This window comes from Petromyzon marinus, chromosome 46 (assembly GCF_048934315.1).
Source record: "Petromyzon marinus isolate PM22_M1 ecotype Great Lakes invasive population chromosome 46, UKy_Petmar_22M1.pri1.0, whole genome shotgun sequence".
In the NCBI taxonomy this organism is placed as follows: Eukaryota; Metazoa; Chordata; class Hyperoartia; order Petromyzontiformes; family Petromyzontidae; genus Petromyzon; species Petromyzon marinus.
In genome coordinates, this window is record NC_133712.1 from 8,648,487 (window position 1) to 8,667,529 (window position 19,043).

The 19,043-nt window shown below is 48.7% G+C and overlaps 1 protein-coding gene across 6 annotated transcripts; it reads left to right on the forward strand.

Annotated features, from left to right (window-relative positions):
• The first annotated feature begins 5,521 nt into the window (after positions 1 to 5,521).
• Positions 5,522 to 16,710, forward strand: LOC116952266 (histone-lysine N-methyltransferase SETMAR-like). Of its 6 annotated transcripts, XM_076074157.1 has the most exons (6): positions 5,526 to 5,754; positions 6,717 to 6,861; positions 7,890 to 7,999; positions 10,579 to 10,851; positions 12,694 to 13,025; positions 13,357 to 16,710. In XM_076074157.1, the coding sequence occupies exons 3-6, from the start codon at positions 7,901 to 7,903 to the stop codon at positions 13,688 to 13,690; spliced, it is 1,038 nt and encodes a 345-aa protein (XP_075930272.1). In that variant the 5' UTR covers positions 5,526 to 5,754; positions 6,717 to 6,861; positions 7,890 to 7,900; the 3' UTR covers positions 13,691 to 16,710. The 6 variants fall into 6 exon arrangements, with proteins under 6 accessions (XP_075930271.1, XP_032827349.2, XP_032827350.2 ...); XM_076074156.1 differs by lacking the exon at positions 6,717 to 6,861 and having other exon boundaries at positions 5,522 to 6,474; positions 12,700 to 13,025; XM_032971458.2 differs by lacking the exon at positions 6,717 to 6,861 and having other exon boundaries at positions 5,524 to 6,474.
• Positions 16,711 to 19,043: the final 2,333 nt, after the last annotated feature.

Consider the following 19,043-nt stretch of genomic DNA (forward strand, 5'->3'; position numbering starts at 1 on the left):
TTGGAATAATTCCCAAATGCTTTCAGTACATCATGCCAAACAACGTGCAATGTAACCTGAAAACACAGCAGAGCGTTATCGCAAAAAACTGTGTGTTGACAGATATTTCCCAGGGGTTGTCTTTGGTATTAATAGAGGTCTGTTCAAATCAAGGTTCAAGAGGTTTGTTCAAATCAAGATTTAAGAGCGTGTTGTGTAGGGAGGCCCAGACCTCCCTTTCCCTGGCGACAGACTCCAGCACTACATAACGATACACTACTACACTATACAATACACGACTACACGATACACTACTACACTATACACTACTATACACGACTACACTATACACTACTACACACTACTACACTACTATACACGACTACATGATACACTACTACGCTATACACTACAATACACGACTATACGATACACTACTACACACTACTAGACACAGACTCTAGTTCTTCCTGGGGAATTCCCAGGTGTTCCCAGGCAAGCCGAGCGACATCGTCCCACCAACGTGTCCTGGGACGGCTCCGGGGTCTTTGCCCAGTGGGACATGCTGCCCGGTAGAGTTGCAGGGGGAGTCTATCGGGGTGCATCTTTACCAGGTGCCCGAACTACCTCGAATGACTCCTCTCGATCCGGAGGAGCAGCGGCTCGACTCTGAGAACTCAGCTCCCCTTTCACTACCACGGAACGGTACAGTGCCCGCAACACTGCGGACGCCGCACCGATCCGCAGGCCGATCTCCCACTCCCACTTACCATCAGTCGCGAAAGAGACCCCGAGGTACTTAAACTCCTCCACTAAGGGCAGCTGTTTCCCCCTCACCTGGAGAGCACAATCCATCGTATCCCGGGTGTGAACCACGACCTCAGATTTGGAGGTGCTGATCCTCGTCCCAGCCGCTTCACACTCGCCATCAAACTGTTTAAGTGCACGCTGGAGATCACAGACTGACGAGGCAAAGAGGACAACGTCGTCTGCAAAAAGCAGCAATGCCACATCCGTGCCCCCATACTGGATACTCTCCATACCTCGGCTGCGGCTTTATATCCTGTCCATGAAAATCACAAACATGAGTGGAGACAGGACGCACCCTTGGCGGAGTCCAACACCGACGGTGAACGACTTTGATTTAGCATCAAAAATACGGACATAGCTCTCATTCCGGGAATAGAGAGACCAGATGTTATTTAAAAGATATTTTAAATTACGTTTAGGACAATAATGCAAATATTGTCGTTATTTTACATTGTGCTGATTTACGATGGGGCAACAGAGTAATCGGACCTTTAATATTGACCTGTTGCATATTAAATGTTAATATCGAATACACGTATAATAATGTAACAAAATACAATTGAGAATTTGTAATGCATGCATTTTCATTAACTCTCGGAGAGAGAATGATGAAAAGCGCGAAGGAAACCACAGCCAAGCAAGAAGGCGGCCAGAGCCAGTGCCCAAGCTCTGTGGTCCTGTGTTAGGATGTTTGGCCAACTCCATTAATTAGTGTTTATAAAAGTAGGAGGAAACCAGAGCTCTTGGAGAACGGGGTAACACAGTGCAGATGGAAATGAATCCACTTTCTGTATGGCCATCATATCCTGCCAAGACATTAATATGGCAATATCGATGCCCATGGGTTGGGAATTTCACGACATTTGTGTGACCCATCAACCCTTGCCTCCAGAGTGTTATATCACAGGTGTGCAAAGCCACCATAACACTATGTTGTACGCTAGTATACTGCACAAAAATAAAAGCCCATAGGAATATACTCCACTGCTGGATGAGGGCACGAGCCACACCATGTGGTCTGGAAATCTAACCACTGTCCAGCCTCAACCACGCCTAAGCTTCCGAAATCTGACAATATTTGTCAATAAGCATAAACAGCATACAGTCGGGTGTAATTCAAGCACATGTACAGTGAGGGAAAAAAAGTATTTGATCCCCTGCTGATTTTGTACGTTTGCCAACTGACAAAGAAATGATCAGTCTATAATTTTAATGGTAGGTTTATTTGAACAGTGAGAGACAAAATAACAACAACAAAATCCAGAAAAACGCATGTCAAAAATGTTATAAATTGATTTGCATTTTAATGAGGGAAATAAGTATTTGACCCCTCTCAATCAGAAAGATTTCTGGCTCCCAGGTGTCTTTTATACAGGTAACGAGCTGAGATTAGGAGCACTCCCTTTAAGAGTGTGCTCCTAATCTCAGCTCGTTACCTGTATAAAAGACACCTGTCCACAGAAGCAATCAATCAGATTCCAAACTCTCCACCATGACAAAGACCAAAGAGCGCTCCAAGGATGTCAGGGACAAGATTGTAGACCTACACAAGGCTGGAATGGGCTACAAGACCATTGCCAAGCAACTTGGTGAGAAGGTGACAACAGTTGGTGCGATTATTCGCAAATGGAAGAAACACAAAAGAACTGTCAATCTCCCTCGGCCTGGGGCTCCATGCAAGATCTCACCTCGTGGAGTTGCAATGATCATGAGAACGGTGAGGAATCAGCCCAGAACTACACGGGAGGATCTAGTCAATGATCTCAAGGCAGCTGGGATCATAGTCACCAAGAAAACAATTGGTAACACACTACGCCATGAAGGACTGAAATCCTGCAACGCCCGGAAGGTCCCCCTGCTCAAGAAAGCACATATACATGCCCGTCTGAAGTTTGCCAATGAACATCTGAATGATTCAGAGGACAACTGGGTGAAAGTGTTGTAGTCAGATGAGAACAAAATGGAGCTCTTTGGCATCAACTCAACTCGCCGTGTTTGGAGGAGGAGGAATACTGCCTATGACCCCAAGAACACCATCCCCACCGTCAAACATGGAGGTGGAAACATTATGCTTTGGGGGTGTTTTTCTGCTAAGGGGAACGGACAACTTCCCCGCATCAAAGGGACGATGGACGGGGCCATGTACCGTCAAATCTTGGGTGAGAACCTCCTTCCCTCAGCCAGGGCATTGAAAATGGGTCGTGGATGGATATTCCAGCATGACAATGACCCAAAACACACGGCCAAGGCAACAAAGGAGTGGCTCAAGAAGAAGCACATTAAGGTCCTGGAGTCGCCTAGCCAGTCTCCAGACCTTAATCCCATAGAAAATCTGTGGAGGGAGCTGAAGGTTCGAGTTGCAAAACGTCAGCCTCGAAACCTTAATGACTTGGAGAAGATCTGCAAAGAGGAGTGGGACAAAATCCCTCCTGAGATGTGTGCAAACCTGGTGGCCAACTACAAGAAACGTCTGACCTCTGTGATTGCCAACAAGGGTTTTGCCACCAAGTACTAAGTCATGTTTTGCAGAGGGGTCAAATACTTATTTCCCTCATTAAAATGCAAATCAATTTTTAACATTTTGACATGCGTTTTTCTGGATTTTTTTGTTGTTATTCTGTCTCTCACTGTTCAAATAAACCTACCATTAAATTATAGACTGTTAATTTCTTTGTTAGTGGGCAAACGTACAAAATCAGCAAGGGATCAAATACTTTTTTCCCTCACTGTACAAACACAAATGATAAATGTGCATGCTTTGCCCGGTTGTTTTTTCAGGTGTTTGGATCATGGCAATTGTTTACAGAAGCCACTGAATAATCTCAGTTATTCCCCCAGAATAATTTCCACAACCCCCGACCCCTATCATGATTTCGTCATTTGCTGTGCTTCCATTTTCTGATGGTAGCACAGCAAGTGGGTCTGTAAATTTGCCTATGCCGTTGTGTTACCATTGTACGTACTGTATATACGTGCATTCCCACGGGAAAACATTGCTTAAAATGGCCAAACATCTTAACACAAAACCATCTAGAAAAGTGAACATTGAGACTCGGTGAGGTTTTCCTGGATAAAATATAATGCCATAAATAGATTAAAGAAAGCAAATCACTTGTGTACATTTCTCACATAACGGGGAGCAAAGTGCTGAATCAGTCTTCAAAAAAAAGTTCCTTCAGTTTTCATTCTAACCGCATATAAATCTAGAAAAATACCGTAAAAGTTTGTTACGATTGTGCAAGAACACATCTAAGCTCGGAGAAGCGTTTTTTTTAAAGAAGTCACATTTAGCAAAAAATCCAGATGAGTGGCCAGAGAAATTTGTTTTAACATTCCATTCACCTCGTCTGGGGCAGTTTAGCCAAAGAGCCCTTTCTTACTTTTAAAGTAACCAAATACAAGGGCACTGACGTGCAGAGTTCCCACAGAGGCGCCTGTGTGTACCCTTGCAGACGAAAAATCATAGACGTGAGGCTTATGCAACCGCCAACGGTTGGTTTGAATACCACTCAATCACATCCGCACACGTAAATAATCATTGGGTTTCACAGTTAATTCGGGCCTGCAGACCCGCCCAGGGTTGTTTTTACATTGTGATGATGGCATTCCGTGCTAATGCTCTGCTTACTATAAAATAACATAACTAGTTTTTATTTGACCAGGAAAGGTCCAACTGAGCTATGTGGCTATTTTTCAGAAGCGACCTGGCCACAAATTATGGCCCAACGAAGTGCCTTCTCATCTCGAAATTTAGAGCAGCCAAATATTCTAAACGCACGTTTCTAAATGTGGAGGGAAAAACCGGAGGCCTCGGAGAAAAATCCACACGACCACGGGGAGAGCGACACGCAAACTCCAAATATACAGGCGTCAGGGTTGGGATTGAACCCATAACCTCCTGTATACCAGGCGGGTTAGTTAACATCTCGCCACTGTGTATCATTTGCAATGGGAGGTATGGATTTCCAATGCAGTACAGCCCAACGTCGCATATCCATCCTGGCCAATTAACCGCCCACACTCGGAGCAGTGCTTGTACCTGGTGTCAGTTATTTGAGAGACGTTCACAAAAACTACCCTTTCACGTAACTCTCTATATTTCAGTCCCAAGAGTTGGATATACGACGTACCCGTATATTCATATACCGTACTGCCCATCTGTTAAGTCGTTTACCGTCAATGGAATATTGGCTTCGGTTAAAAATGTTGGTGCAATATTTGGACCAGTGGTCTGCGTCAAGCAGCCACACATTTTAAATTAGTGCCTCGACTCTCAAATGGACGTTGAATAGTAAGTTCATACATTTTGGTCAATCCTGAACCAATGAAGGGCATTTCCCCACGTCACAGCGGCAACCAGTTAAGTCAGGATAACCACGTTGAACTTCCAAAGTGGTTGCAAAGTCTTATCGAACCAGGACCCATGCAGATAATAACACGTCAATTCACAAATATTGGTACAAACGAGCCTGGATGGCTGGTGATGAGACACTAAAATGTCAAAAACCGGTCCAGAGTTTGCGTATCAATGCAGCTAAAGTCATGTGCTCTCAGAAGGTCGTGTGGCTGATGGACTGTGAAAAAAAAAACTTGTATATATTTTGTATGCGGGGACACTGATATATATGAAAGAGACATTGCAGATATATTTTCTGTCTGAGTGATGTCATCATCACCCCGCCCTCGACGAGTGGGAAACTCCAAGCTCTCCTCTAGAGGCTGAGGGGTGGGTAGAGCGCCATAACCAAGTATGAAATCAATAAAAACTCCACACACAGCTCACATTTAACCCAACTTTGCCACCGAGTCATTGTAATAATTACTTTAAAAATAATACTCCACCGTCAAATTACATCGCAACTTTATTTAAACAAACACGCCGATTAATTATTGGCCATTAAACTTCCGCCACCCCTCCCGCCCTGTGTCTAGGTGGTACAGTCCAGCACGATCGGGCGCCACGTGGTGGGTGATGGCGCTCTCTGTGGCGTGTTCCGCTTTGTTTTTAAAGTGACGCTTCACGCAAAGATAACAATGTCACGCGTTCACTAAAGCCGCCATCAGACACACTGCACACTGTTGATGATGACAATGCAGTGACTCGTAGGGGGTGAGAGGTGTTCGTGATTTTACTGCGCGCGCTGTAACAGTGCAACAACGCCTCTCGCCAAACCGGCACGGATATAATCTCGCGGTGCTACAGCGTTATAAATGTCCGTGGCTGTTGCCCTCCAACACACGGGTGCGTGCTGTTGCTGTACCAGTCTACGAATTGGCCACGTTCTGTTTACGTGACAGACCTTACCAATTGGCTGTGTCGGGTGGTGGCGGGTTTAACGACACATTTTTACGCGATCTAACCCCAACAACCTGCATTGTGGATGATGTTGGTCGCGAAAGTTCTACTGCGTGTCAAACTAAAGCGGCTGTTAACACGGGTGCTTGTGTGGGAGATGCACGTGGCAGGTTGAGCGAGCGATCGCGGGTCGATCAGTGGCTGGGCGACACGGTCAACGCGTGTTGTACTGTATTTTGTATGCTCTCGACCTTCAACCCCGCCCTCACCGGCGCGGTGAAGTATGGTCAAATAGCTATCCCGATCCGCCAGGCGTGCGGGGATGGCCCTCGGACAACAGTGGATGTGCGGAATGGTTGTTACAGCACCACGGGTTCAGTGTTTGGCAGGTACCATCACGAGCTACCGGTTGCTTACACGGGGTGGGCGGGAAATCCCTATACCCCTTGACGGCCGTTTAACACGTAGGATGACAACACCGACCTCGCCCTCCCTATTCAAAGAGCCGCATTGTAACTTAGTACCGGACGATGGCGATATTTAATCAATTGACCGATTACTTCACTGTAAGCGAATAACGAGAGCATGGCGGAGGTCGGAGGGGGGGATAAGTTCGCATCTGTTCCTGCAGTGTGCCGCTGTACGGAAGGTGATGGGCGATGGATGATGCCACGTGGCATCATCGTCACGTGACACCGTCGTGGCCACGCGGCATCGTCGTCACCGCCACGTGACACCGTCGTGGCCACGTGGCATCGTCGTGCGCTTCACGCGCGGTATAATTTTTGTAGAGGGAGGGGGGGGGGTCCCACCTTTGAGAAGCGGGCTGTGGAGGCGATTGAAATTTCCAAAGTAGGTAATCGACCACAATACGAGTGGTGGATTGTTTTAGAAATACAAATCGATAATCGATTATTTTGGGGGGGCGCCTTATGTTCAAAATGCCAGGTGACTCATCATGATTTAGAACAGTTTTTTTTGCACATTCTTACATCGCATGTCTTTAGGTGTTATATATTTGTGTTAGTGTTTTACATTTGTTTACTTTATCAAATTTGTGTAAATAAGCATACGCACAAAAATATCCTTTAAAACGTTACTGTATTTACTGCACCGTACTTACCACTCCATTATCGACGACTCCGCGAGGGGTGATGTATAAACGTGCAGTATTTGTATTGTTTCATTTGTAGTGTGATATGTACCGTGTATAATATATTTGACACTGAGATCAGGCATAGCCACTTTGTTTTGTAACGCACGCGGTGCCGATCACCAGGCTGGACAGCCTTTGCAGCGGTGTTGCCGGATCGGTCCGGGTACTGTTGAAAGCAGCAGCCGGATAATCGATGATCGACTGCAAACCGAATAATCGCCCCATCTCGAACTGTAACTTTCCATGGTAAAGTTTAGGTTTTAGCTGCACTCTGCATAACATCCCCGCTAGAGGGAGCTCTGCAGCTCGGTCAAAGCGTGACAATGAAACGCTGGAGCAAAAAATCACAAAAGAATACCGTGCAGTATTTACCAGCGAAGATATCAACATATACGAATACAATTAAAAGGTTGATATTCATGTCAATGGCCCCAATTAAAGGCAGAGCGAGGATTTTGGAGCATTATTTGGAATACAGATTGTGGTTTAAAGTTCACGTAAATTTGGCGATTCTGCATTGGTGCACAAGCAATAACAGCAAAAACACTCAACATTTGTCAATGAGCTTACAGCTGCGCACTTTTGTCACTGTGCACGTTTAACCAAAGCGGTGTCACCACGTGTAATGTGTCTCACGTTGGTGCACAGGGGTCGTGGAGATGTCTCGTGGGGCATGCACGGACGTGGCCCAGGGACTGGAAAGTCTTCCCATTGAATTGACAAACGGTGTGGATGATGAGATGCCACCTTGCATACAGGTACCTGCTTGATGAACCACACCTTACATGCCTTGTGTCCGGGTTTCTCAAATGCCATCCCTGGCGTTACCCATCACGGTAAACCTTTCCAGGTTTACCAACCCCGTTGTCTGGCCAGACACTGGTGGTGAGACAAGTCCATGAAGAAGGCTGTCTCTGTCGTAACCCAATCAGTTTCAAAGACAATGCGCATATTATCAGAGCATGTTTGTGTGCATTTTTTTGCCACAAGTACCCTGGGTGGTTAATGCAGACTTTATCCCTTGCAGAAGGTACCTATTTGGTGTTTGAACATCTTAACACCTGATTTAAAGCTTTCGTGACTGCAGGGATTCATATTCTTGGTTCTTTCGGTAAAGTCACGTAGAAGGGAAACAATAAAATAATAAAAATATTAAACAATAAAATTCTCACGACGTTTCGACTGCAACACAAGCAATCATCATCAGGTGTGAAAACCACAGCAAAACACTTTTTTCAAATTTTCTTGCTGTGGTTTTCACACCTGATGATGATTGCTTGTGTTGCAGTCGAAACGTTGTGAGAATTTTATTGTTTTATATTTTTATTTTATTGTTTCCCTTCTACGTGACTTTACCGAAAGAACCAAGAATATCTTAACACCTGTTTCATTGCCAGAACGGGTAAAACCTATTCTTATGTTTTCATCATTCTACATACTGCCAAAAAGGTCCCCATAGATATTTACCAACCCCGTAAATATGCCAACGCTGGCCCAACGCTGGCATGTAGTTGGAATCGTTGACCCAACGTTTCACGATGACTGAGAATCTAAGTAACAAGACGCACGTACCTAATGATTGTGAAACACATTCCACGTGATTGTGGAGAGCACCGATTCTAATAGAGATTGAGATGTTGTGTGTGTACGTGCGTTAAGTACGTGGCTGGAGTAGTGGTTAGCACACTGAAACAAACCCAACGTATCTGAGTTTGGTTTCCGACCGTGGCCAACATCGCTGACAAACATCTGAACCAGTTCTGGGCCTCTCCGAGGTCAAGTGAACCTTGAATGGATCACCTGGTACGGCGTGTAAACATACGTATTGGGGAGACAAAGGCAGCCAGGCATGATCCTGGCAACACCATCCCCTAGTATGTATGTAGAACTTTTTTCGGACCGTACGTAGCCAACCGTGCTAATCGGAGGTGCACCATGGTTGCCTTAATAGGTGCTCCCTAACAAAACTTTCCTCAACAGTGGAATTTTTATTTAGTTTTGGGGGGTTTTGTTGTCATTTGTAATGAGCAGAAAACTCAACTTAAGTGTTTAACACGTGTGCCTCCCAGGAGAGCCTAAAGTACGTTGTTTAAGCAAGCACTCTCCACACCACATGAATGTAACGGTTTAGCAATCATGAGGCATGTGCAGCATGTAACGACTTAATGTTGTATTTGAACGGAGAAGATTGGTAAACATGGAAAGATGGTCTAACGTTGCTCCAACGTTGGTCCGACGGTTCCCACCACATGCCAACGTTGGCACAACGTTGGCCCAACGGTGCATGTTTACTGGGGTGGTGGGTCACAAGGACGAGTTGGAGAAATCCCAAGCTAGGCAATTGCTGGATTTGGTTGCATAGGAACAGAAGACGTGTAGTGTTCCGCTGATTATACTGTAAATCGAGTTTGTGTATAATAATTTGCGATGATTGAAATGACATACAATACAATTGGATAACATTTCGCATTTTTATAGCATCTTATTGCAGCTGCAAATGAAGATATGTACCGAAAATAGGACATGTGCATCACACGATACCACCAAAAACTTGTAGCAGCAAGGATCCCATTCATCGTCGTCGGCCAAGGTCAATCCACTGCTGGCTGAAGGCCTCCCCAAGCCGCTGCCATCTCTCACGGTGCTGCGATGTAACAGTCCATCTAACCGCCTGCCCATGAACCTATTGCTATCGCTCATTGACCCATTACATACAAGGTATACAAATCAAAACGGATTCTTACCTGCACGATAAACACAGAGGTTACTGCCCGGAGCATTGGTTTTAAGGTACCCCAAAAAAGAAAAACTACTTTATAATGGTTGAAACGCAATACTTTAGCATGATGATAAATCCCATAGTCTAATTTGTTAATTTAATCTATAGCAGCACGATATGCATGACTACCAGTTATATGCCAACATTAAAATAGTTTTGTACATTTAAACTAAATGTAGCTCTACAATTCGTATATATCACATTTCAAAACCAGAACTGCAATAAGGAAGGTAAGTAACCGTTGACCGAGCGTTTGTTATCGGTGATGTTAAATCAATGAAGGGAAGGAATTTAATGTACAAAGCGGAGTCCCCCAAGAACGATAGCAGCCCCGGGCCCCCATCGCGCTTCATTCTGTTTGCACGTAGTCACTTTAAGATGTCTCTTGCTCGTGTTTTTGTTTGTTGCGGTTGCACCCAATTCAAGAGCCGAATGGCTCACGGGGCTATACAAAGTAAATGAAACTGAAAAACTGAAAATTCGTCCGCGTTGACGTCCCCTCATCCTCTGCTCCCTTCGTCCGTTCTCCCCCTCTCCGCCGCGATCGCACGAGTCCAGTACACGCCGGACTACGTGCGGGGCCCCGGCTGTGCCGTGGACCCGGGCGAGCTCACGCTGCCGGGGTGCGAGTGTGCCGACGGGCGCTGCGACGCGTCGCCCGTCGCATGCCCGTGCCTCCGGGGCGGTGGCGACGGCGCGGCGTGCTACGACCCCGCCGGGCGTCTCGTCGGCGATGCCGGATTCGCGCGCCCCATCTTCGAGTGCAACCCCCTGTGCCGCTGCGGAGACGCGTGCCCCAGCAGGGTGGTGCAGAAGGGACTGGCGGTACGGGTGAGTTGAAACGATGCAGCCATGCGGGTCTTTGCGACGGCTTGCAATGCGAGCGTGGTCTTCCGGGCGAGACTCAATCGTGAAACGTTCCTTCTCTCGAGCTTTGACCATGCACTGCTGTGAGCGACGTCATGATCCTTTCAAGACTTGGAAGTTCCCACAAAGCAATGCTGACTTGGTTTCTGCGTCCTGACTACGCAGAGACGTCACGAGCCAAAGCAGCACATGTTCGCCACTGGAATTATGGATTTTACGTTCCCGAATTAACTTATACGTTTCAGTAGTTTCAGTGGTGTTTTTGTTTTTTTACCTTTTCATATTTTTGTAGTTTTAAACGCATACATGGATACGCCACAGTCGATCGGCAGGTGGCGTGTGTGTTGGAGCGAAGTGATCGTGGTCCCACCTAGTTATTGTAGAGTCCTTCCGCTTCCTGGGCACTATTCTCTCCCGGGACCTCAAGTGGGAATTGAACATCAGCTCCCTCACCAAGAAAGCTCAACAGAGGATGTACTTTCTACGGCAGCTGAAGAAATTCAACCTGCCAAAGACAATGATGGTGCAATTCTATACAGCGATCATTGAATCCATCCTCACCTCCTCCATAACCGTCTGGTATGCTGCTGCCACTGCCAAGGACAAGAGCAGACTGCAGCGTGTCATCCACACTGCTGAGAAGGTGATTGCCTGCAATCTACCAACCCTCGAGGACCTGCACACGACAAGGTCCATGAGGCGAGCGAGGAATATTATGGCCGATTTCTCCCACCCTGGACACTCTCTGTTTCAGCTACTCCCCTCCGGCAGAAGGCTTCGGTCCATCAGGACCAAAACCTCACGCCATAAAAACAGTTTCTTCCCATCTGCTGCTGGCCTGTTAAACAAGGCCAAGGGCTAACACTGTTTTTAACATTTGATCTACATAACGACACCTTGCCGATATTAACTATGTTACCCTATTTGTATTTTTTATTTTTAAATTATATCTTAAAGCTATTTTATATTCGATATGTATTTAATTTTATATACTTCAGCCCCTTGGTGTTAGACTTTTAACCCTTATTATAGTAAGACTTGTTTAAAACTTATTTAAGATTTTAGATTCCTATATGTTGAATGTATGCACCATCCTGCCAAAGTAAATTCCGTGTCGGTGTGAACTTACATGGCGAATAAAACCCTTTCTGATTCTGATTCTGATAGAGAAGGGGGAAAATAACCTCTGGAAGGGTTTTCGAGAGGCTTCCTCTTCTGGAGGCCCTTCCACCGCCGTGGTGTGAGCAGAGCCGTTACAGAGCTGCACCTTTACCACCTTCAAGACCAAACTCTTAAATTCCCACGTGCACATATCTATGGGACCCTTTATTGTATGATAAAAATTGGATTTACCCTTTCTGACAAATCCAGCTGTAAAGATGTTCACACACCAAATAGACCAAGGCATCAAGCTTGTATTAACGAAATATGTTTGTGATGAAAAAAAAAATATCAAATATATGCGTTGGTGGTGCATGCACTGTCCTTGAAACTGATCGGCCTACACCAGAGACAGCCTCTGGTTTGTATTTTTTACCACGAATGTGTGGTTAATGCAGACATGATTTTGTCAAGTCTGCATTAATGATTTTGTTATAGATGTCTATTTGGTGTTTGAACATCTTAACGCCTCCCGTGTTTATGCCAGAACTGCTTTTTGTGTTTATGCCAGAACTGCTTTTTGTGTTTAGTTTGTTGTCCGTTCCTCCGCACCTCCGATTAGCACAGGTTGGCTACGATCGGCGCGAAAGAAGTTCAACGTTACGGGCCTTGCTTGCCGCCCACGTGCACGCCTGTCGCGCCCAGCTGCAGGTGTTCCGCACGGCGCGGAAGGGCTGGGCGGTGCGGACGCTGGAGCCGCTGGGCCGCGGGCGCTTCGTGTGCGAGTACGTGGGCGAGGTGCTGGGCGGCGCCGAGGCTCGGCGCCGGGCCGCCCGGCAGGCCTCGGGCAGTGACGGCAGGGCCATCAACTACCTGATCGCGGTGCGGGAGCACGCCGGGGACGGCCGGGGGGTCGCCCCGGCCACGAGCACCTACGTGGATCCGGAGCGCGTCGGGAACGTGGGTCGCTTCCTCAACCACTCGTGCGAGCCCAACCTCGTCATGGCGCTCGTCCGCGTCCACTCCGTGTTGCCAAGGTCGCCGTTAAATGACTCCCCCCCCCCCCCCACCCCAATCCCTTGCGGTGAAATCGCCAAAGTCAGCCGCTTGGCTTCTTGGGCCTTTGCTCTTGTGCTTAGCAACTATGCAACAATATGTGTATATGTGTAAAAATGAACACGTATCAGAGGACGACTCCGAAACGTTACGTAATATTCACGTCATGTGCGCACAACAGAGTCCCTCTTGTCTTGCATCAATGAGCGCACGCATGCAGCTTGACCGCGACCGCACTGCGAACAACGCACGACTGTCGAGCTGACATTTCTCCGACCTTTACCCCCCCCCCCCCCGCACGGTGCCCTGCAGGCTGGCTCTGTTCGCCGCGCGCGACATCGCCGACGGCGAGGAGCTCTGCTACGACTACTCGGGAGAATTTCTAAAGCCGCGCGCGGCCGCGGAAGCGTGCGGACCCTCGTGGCGGCCAGAACGCTCCGGCGGCCGGGAAACCGGCGCGGATGCCGGCGACGACGGAGACGGCGCCCCAGGGGGCGACCGGGGAGGTCGTGAGGACTCGAGCGCCGTCTGCGCTTCCCCGGACGGTGACGGCGTCGCGGGCCAGCGGAAGCCGTGCTTCTGCGGCGCGCCCTCCTGCCGAGGCGTCCTCCCGTTCGACCCCACGCTCTTCGCAGACGAGCGGTGACGAAAAAAGTCTGCGGCGGAGACTTCAGCGGTTGTGCCGCACTGGCCCCGGGTGCGTTCTCAGGCCTTACCGCGCATCGTTCGGCGGTACGGCGTCCGACGTTTCTCTCCACGTGCCGAGAGCTTCTTCAGCAACGGAATTAGCTCCCCGAGCACGTGGAGTGAAACGTCGGACGTGATGCCGTACAACGTCATGCGGGTTATTGGGGGGCTATATGTACCGTAACCTTCACCTTGCTTGTCAGTGCGGGTTCGTGTTGGTGCAGGGCAGAGAATAGAGAGCAGTGGGTTTTACCGCAATGCCCTCCGCTGCCCACCACAGCACCACAAGTCGACCAACGCCATCACGCAGCAAAACATAGCTCAAAGCAACACCTCGTGGCAGGGTTTCCCCACACTAGTTTCCTTTGCCTCTACACTGTCCAATTTCCCTCAACCTATATTCAAATGGCGGCTTTGTCGTAACATACTGCAAGGTTGGCTAGTACGGCGCGAAAGAAGTTCAACGCACATACGTGTAAGGTGACGGTGCGGCCTTGTACTTGCCCACGCAAGCAAAGGCTTTTTTTGGTCTACTCTTCCACCCTCGCCAGATGTCTCGGGGTGGGAGTACCCACACTTTACCCCACCACATTGGGACCTGCCAATCGACTCCAAAGTTCGGTGTACCCATTCATATCGCTGGGTGGACAGCGGTGAGCGGATTTATGCAACTCGCACCGTTGTCTTGACTGCCGTGCCCGGGAGATCGAGCCAGGGGACCTTTGGGTTGCAAGTCCAGTGTGCTGACCGTTACACCACGTCAGCATCCGTCACAAGCGTGTGGCGATTGGTAAACACCTACCCCCCCTACTTGGACTTGAGTTTGAGAAGCTGTTTTTTGTGAAGGTCGCCTAAGTTGTAAATTGTTGTGTCTCCAACGCCACGGTGAACTTCCATTTTTGTAGGCAACAGTAAACTATGAGCTCATGTGCACTTTTTTTTGTGAGCGTGGAGCACGTTTAAGATAGAAATATGCGAGCTAGTAAACTGTTGTTTTTACCCGTATGTCGTTGTTGTGTTACGCGCTTCATTGTGTTATTTGAATAAAATTCGATCATCGATTATATTATCCGGCGGCTTAGGGGGCGCCGGATTTTTTTAAACATCGGATAATCACTAATCATGATTTAACATATCTTATTTTTGCACATTTTGGTACATGTTTTTAGTTGGCGTGTATATGTTTTTTTGTGTTTTACATTTGTTTACTCTATGAAATTGCCAAAAATAAACATACTGTAAAAAGGTACCATTCCAATCTCGAAGGCTCTGCATCATGGGGTGATGTACGTACAGTACCACGACGCTCTTGTTTCAACAACATGTGTTTGACGATCGCCGGTTTGCCTGTTTCGCCGGATCGGCTCGGGACCACCGGATAATGTTGGAAGCAGGATAATCGCACGCCGGATAATCGATGATCAACTGTCGTCCACTTGCCATTGGCCTTTGTGACCAAAGATGATGTTGCCGATCATGGTTGCCGGTATCGTGACTTGCGTGCGACTGTGGCTGGAGAAAACCGTGATGTGCGTCAGTTCCCTTCCCACAGTGGGCGCACTTTGCAGTTAAAAGTTTGAACAAAGGTGGTGGTTGTCTTTTGAGACTCAAGTCGGTTTTTAATACACTGGCCAATTCAAATGTTGGATGACGGTCACCACTTGTCTTGATGTCGTCGGTGTGTGTGTGTTGACGACACTTCACCACACTGGCCAGTTAGGGTTGAAGGTTGGGATTTTTGTTGAGGATGCCCTGGACCGGTTCAGATACCACCGCACACTACTGTGATCACCCAGAGCCAGGAATCTCATTCAGGTCACCAAGTTCATAGTGCAGTGCGCTAACCATTGTACCACCCTGTAACATGTTGAGTACACATTAAATGAAACTGTTCACGTGCGATAACTGCAGCACAACACGACTCCACAGCACCCTGCGTGGTGATGGAGTGAAAACTCTGCACATTGAAAATCGAACCCAGGTTTTCAGCCGTGCCAGTCGAGCCCTCTGACCTCTGAGCCACCCGGCCACCTCTTGCTCAAATGATCTTTAAAAAATATTACATTGAATCACAACGTTGCACTGAAAGAAAGGAATATCCGAATGCAAATATACCACCTGCAATTGAAAGTTCGCAATGGGGGGTCGTGATATAATGCAGTGCATGGTCATTATTTGCAAAACTACGTAGCAATGGGCTCTGCCCTGCATCTGTAATTGTGTTTGCGATAATGCGTGTTGTTTGTGTTCGTAACACTTTGGGTTAATGAACCGTGATTAAGAACTAATGATGTGTGACCTCGAAACTCTCGGTTTGTGTGTTGCACTGTAAACAAGATGGGGCATGTACTTTCCTCGATATAATCTGACCGTAAGAATTAAAAATACGCGTTTGGTGTGTAATGTACATTGTGTTCCTGTTCCTCAGTTGAAGGAGCGCAGATTACGGGGGTTTGCTACATGGCCCATAGTTTGGGTCGCATTGTCACAGTTTGCACGACTGTGGGCTTGTCTTTAATGTGTATCTATGTGTCTCTAGGGGTTCATTATATGGTCCGTAGTTCGGGTGGCATGGCCACAGTCGCACACTACTGTGGTTGTGTCTTTTAATCTCCCACGAATGAGATCGGTGTGCACACATTGTCCTGCCGATATTCCGGTGCCGTTGATGGTTCCGCCGTAGACCTTCGAGGAGGAATCTCGAAGCTCTCCAGGAGGTGCGATGATGATGATGTTTTGGTCTCGAACGAGGGGGTAAATATATTGTGGACGTCCGCGTTGTTCCACTGTTGTCACAGCAGCAAACGTTGTTCCGGATCTGGGCGGTGAGATTCTAGGATGGTGACAGCAGCAGCAGCAGCGAGATCCCAGAAGGGGTTGGGATCAGGACTTGAGTAGGCGGTTAAGCTCATTGATGTGTATGTGAGAATCAGAATATTTATAATGGAGGAATCCGATAAGCGATAAAGCTCTTTTTTTAGAGATGTCCAGTCGTGGTTTGTCGTCGTCTCTGCGGATTTCTGGTCGCAGAATTTTCGCCAGAGCAGGGTGCCGGTGTGGTGGGAGCGAGATTGGTGTCGGCTTCAGTTACGATGCGCCCGTGTCATTGTTTCATGGTGCATCATCTGCCAGCGTTGTGTGTGTAAGTGCGTACGATCTCCCCGGGGGAGCGGTGGTGCAGCGGTTAGCGCGCCGCCCTACGAACCCCGGCGACCCGTGTTCGATTATTCCCGCTCACGGCCAACACCGGTGACAATTATCTGAAGGGGTCATTGGCCTCCCCCTAGGTCTACTCGGCCTTAAACGAGTGCCTTGCCGCGGTGTGTAAACATCGCCACTGGGGAGAGATAGGCGGCCGGGCGTGGCGTTGGCCATCCACCCCCTCGTGTGCCGTTCCGCACTTCGTTGGTGCACAACCACAAAACGGGTTTTTTGGGTTAGATCGCGTAAATGTGTCGTTAAACCCGCCACCACCCGACACAGCCAACTAGTAAGGTTTGTCACGTGAACAGAACGTTCCGATTCGTCACTAGTACAGCACCCACCGGTGTGTTGGAGAGCCAAACCACAACATTTAGAATCTGAGCACGACGTTTCGCCAGTAATTATAACAGGCTCTATCAGGCGACAGTCACGTGTATAGAGCGTGGCTGCCGATCTAACCCCCCCCCCCCCAAACAAACAAAAACCCTGTATCATGGATGATATAATTCATAATAAAGGTTGTTGGGTAAGATCGCGAAAGCCTACGACTACTACTCAGACGTGTTAAAACACAACAACAGTCTGTGCTGCCCGGGACCCACGTGGCACTCCGCCTGTCACTCGTCAACGTCCGCCTGACGTCGGCTGGAGCGAGCATTCATCCCGGGGGGAGGGGTCAGCTGCTGCTGATGGCGACCGTGACGGCACCACCCCTCCCCTACACAGCCATCACCATCATCACCATCACCCCTCCCCTACACCACCATCATCACCCCTCCCCTCCACCACCACCATCATCACCATCACCCCTCCCCTACACAGCCATCACCATCATCACCATCACCCCTCCCCTACACCACCATCATCATCACCATCACCCCTCCCCTACACAGCCATCACCATCATCACCATCACCCCTCCCCTACACCACCACCATCATCACCATCACCCCTCCCCTACACAGCCATCACCATCATCACCATCACCCCTCCCCTACACCACCACCATCATCACCATCACCCCTCCCCTACACAGCCATCACCATCATCACCATCACCCCTCCCCTACACCACCATCATCATCACCATCACCCCTCCCCTACACAGCCATCACCATCACCCCTCCCCTACACAGCCATCACCATCATCACCATCACCCCTCCCCTACACCACCATCATCATCACCATCACCCTTCCACTACACAGCCATCACCACCATCACCCCTCCCCTACACAGCCATCACCATCACCACCATCACCCCTCCCCTACACCACCATCATCATCACCATCACCCTTCCACTACACAGCCATCACCACCATCACCCCTCCCCTACACAGCCATCACCATCATCACCATCACCCCTCCCCTACACCACCACCATCATCACCATCACCCCTCCCCTACACAGCCATCACCATCATCACCATCACCCCTCCCCTACACCACCATCATCATCACCATCACCCCTCCCCTACACAGCCATCACCATCACCCCTCCCCTACACAGCCATCACCATCATCACCATCACCCCTCCCCTACACCACCATCATCATCACCATCACCCTTCCACTACACAGCCATCACCACCATCACCCCTCCCCTACACAGCCATCACCATCACCACCATCACCCCTCCCCTACACCACCATCATCATCACCATCACCCTTCCACTACACAGCCATCACCACCATCACCCCTCCCCTACACAGCCATCACCATCATCACCATCACCCCTCCCCTACACCACCACCATCATCACCATCACCCCTCTCCTACACAGCCATCACCATCATCACCATCACCCCTCCCCTACACCACCACCATCATCACCATCACCCCTCCCCTACACCACCATCATCATCACCATCACCCTTCCACTACACAGCCATCATCACCACCATCACCCCTCCCCTACACAGCCATCACCATCACCACCATCACTATCACCCCTCCACCATCACCCCTCCCCTCCACCACCATCATCATCACCATCACCCCTCCCCTACACCACCATCACCGCTCCACCATCACCATCACCCCTCCCCTCCATCATCATCACCCCCATCCACCCCTCCAGCACCCCCACCCCTCCACCACCACCCCTC